We start from the raw sequence: 14,830 nt of genomic DNA on the forward strand, positions 1-14,830 counted from the left end.
GGCAACACTGTGTTTACATTGTATATTGAGGGTGAATCAGTCCAGCTACTTACTAATTGATCCCATGACAACTCATCAGATGGTCAAGTAAAGGCATAAACTATATGGTGAATTAATATTTTAAATATACATCTATTAAAGGGCCGTTATAGTGGAAAAATTACATACTCTATTTTCATGAGAGCATGTAATTTTAACACTAGCGACCCTGCAAATCTATGTGTTTAACCCTCTTAAATGGGTTAAACACATTGTTAAAGTATCAGTCGACACAGCTGTGAGACTGCCACTGCTGATTAGTTCCAGTGGCAACTTCCACTCAGGGACCAGTAATTCTTTGTGGTACTTTAACTATGTGTTTAACCTTATTGTGTTTGTTAAATGTAAGGAGTTGCAGGGTCACTAAACTTGTAAAATTAGTGCCTTACTTAGCAAGTGTTTTAATGACATCATTTCTATATTCTTATATTTTGATAAACATAAGCGCTGCGCAAAAACTCTGATCTTTATTTGTAAAATACAATTGAGTCTATTGAGGTATGACATGCCCTCTTGTGCTCAATAGTAGGGATGGGCGAAAGTGTAAATTTCCGAATTCGAATGTTAGAACGAATGTTATTACCGAAAATCGAATTATAAATCCGAATGTTGATAAGAACGAATATTCTTAAAAATTCTATAATCGAATGCTATTTACAGTTTTCAAATGTCACTTTCGAATTCGAATGTTTATAATTATATTGAATGTCCACATTTGAAATTTCGAATTTAACATTCTATTTAACAAATACTAGTCAGAAGTTCAATAGTTCATGTGGTAGGGCGGGAATCTAGTAAACTGATACATAATAGATTCAAATATATCATTTCTAATGTTTCTATATAGAATATTGCATAATTTGAATATTACATTTAAAGAAAGCATTAGAAATACTATTACAAATATAAATGCAAATTTTTCTAAACTAATATTTTCGAATGTAATCGTAAAATTCGAAACCGAACATTCGAAAATCGAATGTTAGAATGTTATGTAAACATTCAAAATTTGATTCGAACGAACGAATGTGTTAAAATTTGTTTCATTTGTCGAATGTTGCGAAACATTCGACCATCCCTACTCAATAGGTGATTTTAATGTGAAAACCAGATAATGGATGTTTTTTTCTGTAGTGATTCTAATATATTAATTTAAATAGTTATATAGCATGTCAAGTTTACAACTCAATTTAAGACATGAAGACCTATATCTTGATGAAGGAAAGTTGAAGGCTTTTTTTTTATTTTGTATAAGCTTTATTTCAAACGTAATATAATGACATTTTACACTCTTCTTAAAAACATTGTTGAATTACTGCTGTGCTATTTTGGTGAATACATAATGACTGTGAGTTCAGTTATTTCTAATTAATGATATATTAAGTTTATTAACAGCATCCATATATGTTGCCAATAGCTGTACAGTAGTGGGTCCCAACCATTGCTGTGCCAATAGCTAGTTAACAAATCATAAATGAGTGGTGGGAACAGACTAATTATTAACACATGACAGTGTGACCAAGTACATTTCTTTTTCCAGACCTCCATAAACATTAAAAATTAAATATCTGCCTTATATTACAGGAACCTACACAAATATATTGATTCTGCTACCTTCCTAGTTGTTCAAGATTGTTTGAATTCTGTAAACCTGGTACATTTGATGAGCTTGACAGATTAAGTATCATGGTTTTCAGACAGAAGGGTGATGCTGGTATATGGCCAGTGCTGAAAGGGGGTTGCCATTATAATAGTCCTATAACTACTGCAAAGTTTGACCAGCCAGAAGTGGCCATCTATAAAAGGTTTGGCTGGCACCATGACTCTTGTGCTCCTTCACATTGTGGGAATCCATTCTATAGAAAATAACATAATTTCCTATTACAAATTATACATTTAAACATATATGGCATTAAAGGATTACTTTCTGTTATAATTTTTAAGCTAAACAACTAACATATTAAAGTTAATAAACATTAATTAAAACCTACTGACCTATATTTTCTCCAAAACGAAGTTTCATAACGTTCTTAAAGTTATATCTTTTATTCGCCGATGATGTCACGTTATCTTGCCCACTATTTTCAGCACTGCGTGTTCAAAATACTTAAACCAATAACTTTGTGTTTAAAGCGCCATTTTGAAACCTAGGTATTGTAAACGGATTGGTACAGAGCAAAGGATACCCACGGAGTGGGTTTGGAAAACAATTAAATTTGCAGACAAGATTTCTGATATACGGTAGAGATATGTTAATGAAATGCTATTGATAAAAAGCGTATTTGGGGTAGTTAGTTAGTAACAGACATAGAAAATATTTACTTACAGTGGCCCTTTAAGTTAACTGTACCCTGTAGGTGATAGCACAGTACTGCTGAAAAAAATGTAATAATGTTGGGTTTCTATCGAAACATTGAGTTTGATCAAGCAAGACTAAGTTTCCAGCATTTGGCAGAAAACAAAATTCAACATAACTAGCATGTAAGTGATAATAAATGCCAATTTAAATTCATTTAATCTAAATCTGGTTCAGTGCATAATGTGAATTAATATAGTAATGGTTTCTGGTTATGAGCATAAGTTTTAGGGGCATCTTTCAGGCATCTAGTTCAACTTACTTTAGTTCTATTGAATCTCAGCCACTGTATGGGCTGAATGCATAAGGTCAGACCATCAGAGTTTGCCAAAGCCAGTATTTCTATTCTGGTGTTGTGTATATATATATATATATATATATATATATATATATATATATATATATACAGTATATATACAGTATATATATATATATATATATATATATATATATATATATATATATATATATATACATGTATGTTTTAATAAAATAGCCTGTACACATGCTGCAAGAGGCTCAGATAAAATTATTGCGCATGCACATATGTCTGTCACTTTTTATATGATGTAGTATTTAATAAAATAAAACTTGCTGGCATGGAAAGAAATCACACAAAATCTTTTATTTAATCTTTTTGAGCATTACTTTGCAATGTATGGATCTCTCTATTTCACACATAGCAAGATAAATAACCCAGAAGCTAAAATTTGCCTCCCTAAAATTATGTGAGGGGCCTTGCAGTACTGACAAGTCTTCTTAGATAATCTCTCTAGACCAGAAAACTTTAGAGAATTGGGCCCTTAGGGTCATATTTATCAAAGTGCGAGCGGACATGATACGATGTAGCATATCATGTCCGCTGCACATCGATAAATGCTGACTTCATCAGAACTCCTTGCGCAATACAGCCCCCTGCAGATTCGTGGCCAATCGGCCTCTATCAGGGGGTGTCAATCAACACAATTATATTCGATCGGGTTGATTTCTGTCTGCCGCCTCAGAGCAGGCGGACAAGTTAAGGAGCAGCGGTCTTTAGACCACTGCTTCATAACTTCTGTTTCTGGCAAACCTAAAGGCTCGCCGGAAACAGGGAGCATCAAACTCCATTCGGAGCTTGATAATTCGGCCCCTAAATCATATTTAAAGGGACAGTCTAGTCCAAAATAAACTTTCCTGATTCAGATAGGGCATGTAATTTTAAACAATATTCCAATTTACTTTTATCACCAATTTTGCTTTGTTCTCTTGGTATTCTTAGTTGAAAGCTTAACCTAGGAGGTTCATATGCTAATTTCTTAGACCTTGAAGGCCGCCTCTTAATTTTAACAGGTTTTTCACCACTAGAGAGTGTTAGTTCATGAATTTCATATAGATAACACTATGCTCATGCACGTGAAGTTACCTGGGAGCTATCACTGATTGGCTAAACTGCAAGTCTGTCAAAAGAACTGAAAAAGGGGCAGTTTGCAGAGGCTCAGATACAAGATAATCACAGAGGTAAAAAATATATAAATATAACTGTGTTGGTTATGCAAAACTTCGGAATGGGTAAAAAAGGGATTATCTATCTTTTAAAACAATAACAATTCTGGTGTAGACTATCCCTTTAAATACACAATAGTTAAAAATGAGGCAACATAAAAAATATATTTTAGAGATTATTCTAAATATTAACATAATCATATATTTTATTTTTTATTGAGAATGTTCAACACTTCTAAATAATGTAGTCACAGACGTGTAATTAACAGTGGAGAATGTGATAAAAGATCTCAATTTTCTGTCAGAAATCACATGATATTTTACAACTTAGTACTGAATAAAACTTGTAAAAAAAAAAAAATCTGGAAGAAAGTTTAGAGTTGAACTACTGTGTGTAGAGATACAGCAGAGATTCCCAAGTTAACACTTCAGGCCAGAGGGAGAACAGGTTTCAGAGGGTATGGCACTTGTATCAACATTAGGCAAAACGTGTCAAATGGTCACACTTCTGGACTTGTGGTGTAATTCAAATAACTGGCAGGCACTGGGAAAAAGTGAGCAGGGTTAGGACTTGTTTATAAAAAAACATACATATTGACTAACCTATGCCCCAGAATTAATAATAAGCTTTTCCCATGGCCACACAAAAAAAGCTGGTTCTCATTTGAATAGAACAGTTTGACAGAATTTTCTTTTCTTTTTTTAATTATAAGTAACCTATGCATTATTATAGACATTTGTCAGGGTACCGACATACTTATATGATAACTAGGAGACTGACATTATTATCATTATTTCATGTTTGCCTATAGGAACATTTAGTGTGTGTGGGGGGGGGGGGAGAGTCACATGACCAAATTAAAGTTTTAGTCGCAATTGAAAATAAAGAACAATACTTTTTGGTCGATATGCAACATGTAGAAAAAATGCAGCTGTCCAACATACAAAAAATATATACAAACATAGTAAACACCACCCCCACAGACATTAAACAAACTTCTAGACAGGTAGATAGATAGATAGATAGATAGATAGATAGATAGATAGATAGATAGATAGACAGATAGAGATATATTAAAGATAGATAGATAGATAGATAGATAGATAGATAGATAGATAGATAGATAGATAGATAGATGATAGATAGATAGATAGATAGATAGATAGATAGATAGATAGATGAGATATATATAGATAGATAGATAGATAGATAGATAGATAGCCATATTAGAATCCTAATACTATATATAATCTGCATTAATTACATTTACACTTCTGACTAAGTTGTAAAAATACCAGCTTGGTGGCAACCATAGATGTGCATGTTCTGCAGATATGAATGTTTGTTAATAAAAGTACTTTGTGATTTGCTAAAGAATGCACACCTTGCAATGCCCATATTAAAGGAACGTTTTAGTATAATAATAAAATGCTTTTATTCAGATAATGTTATTGTTATATGAAAGTCCCATGTTAAATATTTATTTAATCCCATTCCCTGCAATAACAATAAGCACCCAGTTAACAGGACCACTTCCAAGAAAGACATGGCCCATGATTGGTGCTTACCTGCCTAAGCCACTCCTGATTGGGTCACCAGCCACTGCTGCTTCTGGGGACATTTTACCCATTTTGCAAAGGGTTAAATACTGTTACCAAAAGGCAGTGCTTTAATAATTAAATGATCAAACACATTTGAGTACTTTATTATTCTACTAACATGTCCCTTTAATGAAATAAGTCATAAATATATTATGATATAAAACAAATGTAGCTTGAAAGGAAGTCAGGCTAGCCATAGTGGCATAACACTGAATTGCATTGTGTATTGTAGGCTAGCCCAGTGGCTAGGGAGCCCCTTGTTAGTGTTGGTATTAAAGACCAAGTGTCAATGAGAATTTGCACTAGGATACCAATACACAATTATATAGGTACTGTGTGGTTCAGGGTTAAAAGAGGCTTTTGAAATGCACTGAGGGATACTAATGAGCAGCAGTTATCTGTGAAATGAGCTGCTAATAACTTTAATTCCTGTCACTTGATGCCTTATAGTGTTTGAAATGCAAACATCTATCTGCGATCTCTTGTAATCTTTCATTTGATATTTCAACATCCCTCCCTGATCTCACTGACCACTAGTCTTAAAACAGACACAGATAAGTGATTCCTGTCTGGTTTAAATCCTGTTAGAGGGTACACCCCCAAGTGTGACTGGGTACTATATTAAACTACACTTCTTTGGTGTATATATAAAATTAAATAAAATAAATCTTTGATATGAACCATACACACAAAATAAAAACAGTGAACAGCATTAGAAATGTAATAATCTAAAAATGAATAATTTACTAAGAAACTTTTCTTAGAAAAAGTCTGCTTTTAAAAGCTATAGAGTTCTTATTTCCCTTGATTAGCTCTTTTTCAAACTGTGGTAAAAAGTTATTATTATTATTGTTATTATTATTAATAATAATTTTACATTTAAAGAGCACAAATTAGGTGCAGAAAAACCTAACTAATATCATCGCAAAGCTTTCAAATACAATATGCAACTATTTTAAGAAAGGGACGGTTTAATGGATAAGACCTCTCAACAACTTTTTTTGCATTTGCCAAGAACAATTTATACAGCATGTATAAATTGTCTGGTACTTCGTTAAGTGTCATTACAAAATCATTTCTTTATATTAAAGAATATGGGCCGATTACAAGTGGCGCGCTATTTAGCACTTTCGTTTGTGCGCAAATACCACCAGAAGTAAGCTATTAAGATGCGCAGTTTAGTGCATGTATTACAAGTTTAAAGTAAAATGTTTGCGCACAAGCGAAAGCCAATGCGCTCTAACTTGAGGCCTTCGAATATTGCAACCATGTTAACTTCTTCTCTCCATAGACTTCAAAGGAGAATGCAAACTGGGAAAAAACTAATATTTCTTTATATTTCTATATATCTAATGGGGTGTTTTGTAATATATATGGTGCTCATTGGTTATCGATTGCTATATTATGATCACTAACTTAGACAAAAGCAAAGGGAAACCTTTATTTACAATGTTTAGTATAGTATTCTCTTGTGAATTTATGAATGATGATTACAAATATTACCTGTTATGAGATGGCAGAGGTGGCGGTATATATATATATATATATATATATATATATATATATATTTATATATATATATATTTATATATATATTTATTTATTTTTTAAAAGTTTTTTTGCAAATTATATTATTGAACTAAAAGAATATATGTTTTCTGTAACATACACATGTAGGTGACAAACATATAAAATATAGGAGTTAGGTTAATTTTTTTAGGAAAAAATAAAACCTTTTAAGAACTGGGGGAAGCTCATACACTATCTATCTATCTATCTATCTATCTATCTATCTATCTATCTATCTATCTATCTATCAGATAGATAGTCTATCTATCTATCCATGCATACATACACATACATACACGCTTATACTGTATATACATACATATACTGTATATAATGGTCAAATTAGATAAGAGTTTCTAAGTTTAAGTCTAATACTTTAAAATATAGTGCTGCAACAGCATCCTATTCTATTGTGAGAGAATTTCCCGTTTATTCCTCCACATTACAAATGTTGTTGGTTGATCAAGAAAAACCACACCATAAGGGTTATATCTAACAAAAGTGATTATATGTTTTGAACTCATCTACCTAATTTATGGCTGGGAGGGACATTTCTAACTTTTCTCAGAGAAATTCTTCAGCATTTGGAAATATATTTCAAAATACACAGACAGATAGAATTGCATTTCATTCCTTTAGGGGTGAAATTGCTCACTTCTTTTTTTTTCTCAGCATCTTCTTCCCAGGGACCCCCTGCCTTGTCAGCCTCTACCCCATGAGGCTTTGATGTGTTGATGATGCCAGTGAAGGTGACAATTCACACTTCTGGAGTCTGGATAAAGCCAGAGGCCCCTCAGTCCTGCTCAGCATTCATCCAGCACTATCAGGGAAAGAAAGACATGGATAGCTATTCAGCACAATTTTACCAGCAACAGAGCAAAGGATATCAGAACTGTGTCACATTGTACCAATGTGGCTATCCAAGTTCTGAGGGATACAGCAGCCTGTCTCCAGCATCATCTTCTGACTCATGTGACCTATCTCCTCCATACATGTCTTGTTCAAAATATGAGGACTTTTTTGGCAGCATTCCTGCAACAAATACCCAGATGGCTGACAGAAGAGATAAGAATATTTCTCCAGAACAGAGAAAGAAGAGGAAGGGGAAGCTGGCATACAGTCAGCGCCAAAGTGCAAGTGAGAGGGAGAAAATGAGAATGAGGAACTTGTCCAAAGCTCTTCAGAACCTTAGAAGATTTCTGCCTCCAGCAGTGGCACCAGCAGACAAGAATTTAACAAAAATAGAGACCCTTCAGCTAGCTATGAGTTATATCTCACACCTCTCATCACAACTGGGACTTAGTGAAGAAGTCTTGGAGCAAAGAAGACAAGCTGCATTACAAGCAAATAATAGTTGCCAGTATGGGCTTAGCAGTTATATGGGTAAGCCTCAAAGACTGTGCTCACAAACTGCAAGTGAAAGCTTCAACCCAGCCACAGATCTTACGGGCCTATATTCTGAAACCAGCCCCTTACTTGCCGAACCAGTAGTTCAAGGTATAGATGCAACCTGCCAGCAGCCTTATGAAGTGCCTTACATCCCTGAATTAGAAACAGCCACGCTACAGCCTCACTATACATCTACCAGCACACTATCCCAGCCACAAGATCACTACTATACCACAGGCCCACAACAGCTGGTAAGTGACACTATTATGCATACTCTGATACTCTGTCTTAGATATATTAAGCTGAATCGAAATGCTATGTTACTTTTTAACTGCAAATATTTCTTCTTTTATTATAAATATTTTATCATAAGTGGTAGAATTTAAAGAAAGGGGAAAGCTCTCAAAATTGCAATGAGTCTCTTCAACAAAACTTCACTGAAATAAAATGGACTCACTAATGAGTCATCTAAGCCACATGCTCTCTTTGAAACTGAACAAGTATCCTTTATAACATACCTCTGTTTCCTGAGAGCATATTGAAGTAGGCGCATGAATGTGCATGTGTCTTCAGTACTGTATGTTAGCAGTGTTTGCAATAATGTTTGTAACAATGTTATACACATAGTGCTCAAGAAACGTGCATACTCCTGAGCCTACCTCAGTATGCTCTCATGAAAAGGAGCTTAATGTCAACAATAGATTTATCTTATATATATTAATATTTGAAAAACAAGTAATGCATGTCCCTCTGACATGAAGATGGCTGAACTAGAATGTTCATTCCTAACCATTTTAATTTGTTTAGTTCTCATTTGTTGTTCTTAAAGGGACAGTCTGAACCAGAATTGTTATTGTTTAAAAAGATAGATAACGCTTTTACTACCCATTCCCTAGCTTTGCACAACCAACATTGTTACATTAATATACTTTATAACATTTAAACCTCTAAATTTCTGCCTATTTCTAAGCCGCTACAGACAGCCTCTTATCACATGATTTTTATAAGCTTTTCACAAGACATAACTAGTTCATGTGTGTCATATAGATAACATTGTGCTCACTCCCGGAGTTGTGCACGACACAGCACTAATTGGCTAAAATGCAAGTCAATAGATAATAAATAGTCATGTCATAAGGGGGCTGTCAAAAGAGGCTTAGATACAAGGTAATCACAGAGGTAAACAGTACATTCATATAACCATGTTGGCTGTTCAAAACTGTGAAATGGGTAATAAAATTATTATCTATGTTAACTGTCCCTTTAACTGAATACTTTCAAAGCACTTTAATTAACCATTATGCCTATTTTCCTTTTATTTTGCAGATTACTTGTGACAGTTACTCTGATCTGGCTCACATATGGAGGAGAGAACAATCACACGCTTGAACATAACACTACGGAAAACACATTTTATTTCATAAATTATTACAATTTTAATATGTAAATAGATAATACTAATTATATGGATTTCTATTTTTGTTATATTTCTATTTTATGTTTGCTGTTGCGTTTTAAAAATATGTAAAGCTGCAAATATTTATTGTATAATAAATTTATTTATAAAATACATAATAAAACTACTTTGTCTTGCTTATAAAAGAGACAGTAAGTACACACCTTGTAATTACAAGACATATATGTTGTTTTGCTATAGAATAACATATCCGCCAAGTTCAAACATTTTCAAAAAGAATTAAAGTGATTGTAAAGTTTAATGAATTACTGCCTGGTATCTAAAAATAATATTAAAATCAGGGTCACTTTAATTCATTAAACTTTACAATGACGCTTCTTTTTAAAAATATTTACCATTGTGTTGTGGTAAATATAACGCTGATCCTCCACCCGCTTCAAGTTCTCATACTGTATTTAACATGTGGATGACAAATCTGGCTTCCTCCAATCGTTGTGTGCCCCCTTTGGCGTCCAGCTCGTGGGGCACTCAACAACTGGAGGAAGCCGGATTCGTCAACCATATGCTAAATACAGTAGGAGATGCGAGCGGGAGGATCGGGTGATTATTACCATAAATAATTGTAGAAAAGAAGCGTCATTGTAAAGTTTAATAAGCGCACCTGTTTTTAAGATTATTTTTAGATACTGGGTAGTAATTTAATAAACTTTACAATCACTTTAACCTTGTTTCCTATATAAAAAATTAAATATACAAACTTAACCCACCTCTTTCCTTATTTGGAGGAGCCAGTCTGAGCATAGTATAGATATTATCTGCACTAAAATATTTAATTATACTGCAGCCTAATAATGGATGGTTTTACAAAAATATTAATTACACCTCCCTTATTGCATGGGGGTGTAATACAAAAATTGGTAAACTGAAAGAAAAGAAGAAAAAAAAAAGAGTAAAAACAGAGACCTCCTATCCAGCAACAGGCTTTTAATACTCTACTTGAGTAGAATCACTACAGTTCTATGAGTAGAGATATCTGATCACAACATTATTAGACAATGTGACACACTATTTTAGATCTGTTCTCCAGATCACACTTTGGATCAGTAAAATTCCACTATAAATTTTAAAATCAAATTGTACAAAGCTCTTTCTAGGTCATTAACCAAACTAAATAATCTTCAACTATTTTAAATATAGTATATCCAACACATTGGTCACATTAAACAAATATCTTTGAAGTATTTAAACAGCCTTAGATAAATTAAATTTTTATAAAATACATACATAAAGAAGAAATCTTATAAAAACTGACTTTTTTAAAGGGCAATATAAATTATATTTATGAAAAGTACCAAAATTAATGAAATATTTTTTTAACTATTTACTCACGCTCCGAAAAAAATATATATATATTTCTATTTATACTTTTAAATTTCATACTTTATATATTTTCAAATTAAAACATTTCACTTACTATAAAGATACACTATTCAATGACCCTGGATAGTTTAAAACAACTATTGTTAAGGGGGCAGTAAAATACAGTAATTACTAGATATTTCTGTTGTGTTAACAGAAATGTTTAAAGCAAAATAACAACTTGTTTGCTGCAATTATTTTTTCAATAGCCAAACTCCACCCCTCCCTTGCCTTTTCTTGGAGGAGCCAATGTGGGGTTGAGTCTGCCGCTGACAAGGCTAGTCAAGGTCATTATAAAGTGAATTGTTTTGCAATTGTTATCTGTTAAATCCAATTAGGGAAATCTATGAAGCAGGGAAGCCCTGTGAAGTCAGCAGGGTGCATTTTCAGCTCTAAGGATGTGAGAATCCACAGTTTTCAGAGCTATATTACACAAAATGAAGGCAAAATAAACAATGAAAGTATAATGCAGAGTTGTTGCACATAACTAAAAAAAAATGTTTAAGGTGTCTGCTGTCCCTTTAAATATAAACATTCTACTAATGAAAAGGATGGAACCAGTTTGTGTATGCTGTGCTAGCTTTCTCTCTTTCTGTGATGGTACCTTGTATGTCCAGTGGTGCCCTAGGCACTGGGAAATCTGCTAACCCCCAAACCCAAACATTTTTACAGATATTCTGCTCATATATTTTTCCCAACTGAACACATGGAGGGATTATGTACCCCAACAGTGATTTGTAATAAAAATGTATATATAAAACAATTAGAGAGCATAGGAGTGTGGAGACAGGATGCCTTTAAACTACCCCTCAACATTTGTTTCCCCCCTATTGCTGCCCTAGGCACAGTTCTGGTTTACCTAGGCCAAAATATGCTCTCCTCGACATCATCAGAATATGCAAATGAGTATACACTGAAATATTATTAATAGTTGGCCGGTCTGTACAAAATTATCATGGTGGTAATTCTAAGCAAATTATTTGCAAGATGCTGGTCTCTGCATTTATATAAGGCATCTTACAAGGCGTTGCTAACATGTAAATAATTGTTTGTGTAACGCAAAACATGCTAAGTTACATTCATGCGCAACAAGTACTGTGTTTACTGAGCAGAAAAAAAACGTTAGTGATCCAATTAGTAGCAGCAGTGACACGCACGACCTGACAATCACTGGAGTTAGATACATATTAACTGCTAAAATAAAACCACTTATAAAACATAATTTATACTTACCTGATAAATTTATTTCTCTTGTAGTGTATCCAGTCCACGGATCATCCATTACTTATGGAATATATTCTCCTTCCCAACAGGAAGTTGCAAGAGTCCACCCACAGCAAAGCTGCTATATAGCTCCTCCCCTAACTGCCATATTCAGTCATTCGACCGAAAACATGCAGAGAAAGGAAAAACCATAGGGTGCAGTGGTGACTGTAGTTCAAATGAAAAAATTACCTGCCTTAAAGTGACAGGGCGCGCCGTGGACTGGATACACTACAAGAGAAATAAATTTATCAGGTAAGCATAAATTATGTTTTCTCTTGTTAAGTGTATCCAGTCCACGGATCATCCATTACTTATGGAATACCAATACCAAAGCTAAAGTACACGGATGATGGGAGGGACAAGGCAGGTACTTAAACGGAAGTTACCACTGCCTATAAAAAAAAAACCCTTTCTCCCAAAAATAGCCTCCGAAGAAGCAAGGTATCAAATTTGTTAAATTTGAAAAAGTATGAAGCGCAGACCAAGACTCCGTCTTGTAAATCTGTTCAACAGAAGCCACATTTAAAAAAGGCCCAAGTGAAAACCACAGCTCTAGTAGAATGAGCTGCAATCCCTTCAGGAGGCTGCTGTCCAGCAGTCTCATAAGCTAAATGAATTATGCTTTTTAACCAAAAAGACAGAGAGGCTGCTGAAGTCTTTTGACCTCTCCTCTGTCCAGAATAGACAACAAACAAGGTGAACGTTTGATGAAAACTGTAGTAGCTTGTAAGTAAAACTTTAAAGCACAAACCACGTCCAATATTGTGTAATAGACGTTCCTTCTTTGAGGAAGGATTAGGATACAAGCATGGAACAACTATCTCTTGAGTGATGTTCTTGTTAGATACCACCTTAGGAAAAAACCCAGGGTGGTACGCAGGACTACCTTATCCGTACAAAGGACCAGATAAGGAGAATCACATTGTAACACAGATAACTTGGAGACTCTACGAGTCGAGGAAATAGCTACCCAAAAGGAACTTTCCAAGATAAAGATTGATATCTATGGAACAAAAAAGGTTCAAACGGAACTTCTTGAAGAGCCTTAAGAACCAGGTTTAAGCTCCATGGTGGAGCAACAGTTTTAAACACAGGCTTGGATCTAAGCAAAGCCTGACCAAATGCCTGAACGTCTAGAATACCTGCCAGACGCTGGTACAAAAAAATAGACAGAGTAAAAATCTGTCCCTTTTAAGGAATTAGCTGACAACCCTTTTCTCAAAAACATCTTGGAGAAAAGATAATATCCTGGGAATCCAGGCTTTACTCCATGAGTAACCCTTGGATTCATAACAATCAGATATTTACACCATATCTATGTTCAATTTTCCTAGAGACAGGCTTTCATGTCTGTATTAAGGTATCAATGACTGACTCGGAGAAGCCATGCTTTGATAACATCAAGCGTTCATTCTCCAGGCAGTCCATCTCAGATTGATTCTATTTAGATGGTTGAAAGGACCCTGAGGTAGAGGGACCTGTCACAGAAGCAGAGACCGTGATGGAAAGGATGACATGTCCACCAGATCTGCATACCAGGTCCTGCGTGGCTACGCAGGCGCTGTCAAAAACACCAAAGCCCTCTCCTGCTTGGTCTTGACCTCCGAAGGAAATCTAACTCCCCCGGAAGAAAAGTCTGACGACTTAGAAAATCCACCTCCCAGTTCTCAACACCTGGGATATGGATAGCTGATAGACAAGAGTGAATCTCTGTCCAGTGAATTATTGTAAGACTTCTAACATCACTAGGGAACTTCTGTTCCTCCTTGATGGCTGATGTAAGCCACAGTCGTGTATATTGTCCGACTGAGTATGATGTACCTCAGAGTTGCTAACTGAGGCCAAGTCTGAAGAGCATGGTATATCACTCCCAGAATATTTATTAGAAGGAGGGTCTCCTCCTAAGTCCACTATCCCTGAGCCTTCAGGGAGTTCCAGACTGCATCCCAACCTAAAAGGCTGGCATCCATTGTAACAATTGTCCCATCTGACCTGCGGAAGGTCATACCCTTGGACAGATGGACCCGACATAGTCACCAGAGAAGAGAATCTCTGGTCTCTTGGTCCAGGTTCAACAGGGGGACAAATCTGTGTAATCCCCGGTCCTCTGACTGAGCATGCATAGTTGCAGCGGTCTGAAATGTAGACGTGCAAACGGTACTATGTCCCTTGCCGCTACCTATTAAGCCGATTTCATCCATGTACTGAGCCACGAAGGGCGCGGATGGGATGAAAAACACGGCAGAAATTTAGAAACTTTGACAACCTGGACTCCGTCAGGTAAATTT

General features: G+C 35.0%; 1 protein-coding gene across 1 annotated transcript in view; it reads left to right on the top strand.

The window, feature by feature from the left end:
* The first annotated feature begins 7,890 nt into the window (after positions 1-7,890).
* Positions 7,891-14,830, top strand: part of LOC128664545 (uncharacterized) — a 28,608-nt gene continuing 21,668 nt past the window's right edge. The window contains exon 1 of the mRNA XM_053719363.1: positions 7,891-8,691. Within this exon, the coding sequence (XP_053575338.1) occupies positions 7,891-8,691 (801 nt within the window). The remainder of the gene's footprint in view (positions 8,692-14,830) is intronic.

The sequence above is a fragment of the Bombina bombina genome, chromosome 6 (assembly GCF_027579735.1).
Source record: "Bombina bombina isolate aBomBom1 chromosome 6, aBomBom1.pri, whole genome shotgun sequence".
Lineage (NCBI taxonomy): Eukaryota > Metazoa > Chordata > Amphibia > Anura > Bombinatoridae > Bombina > Bombina bombina.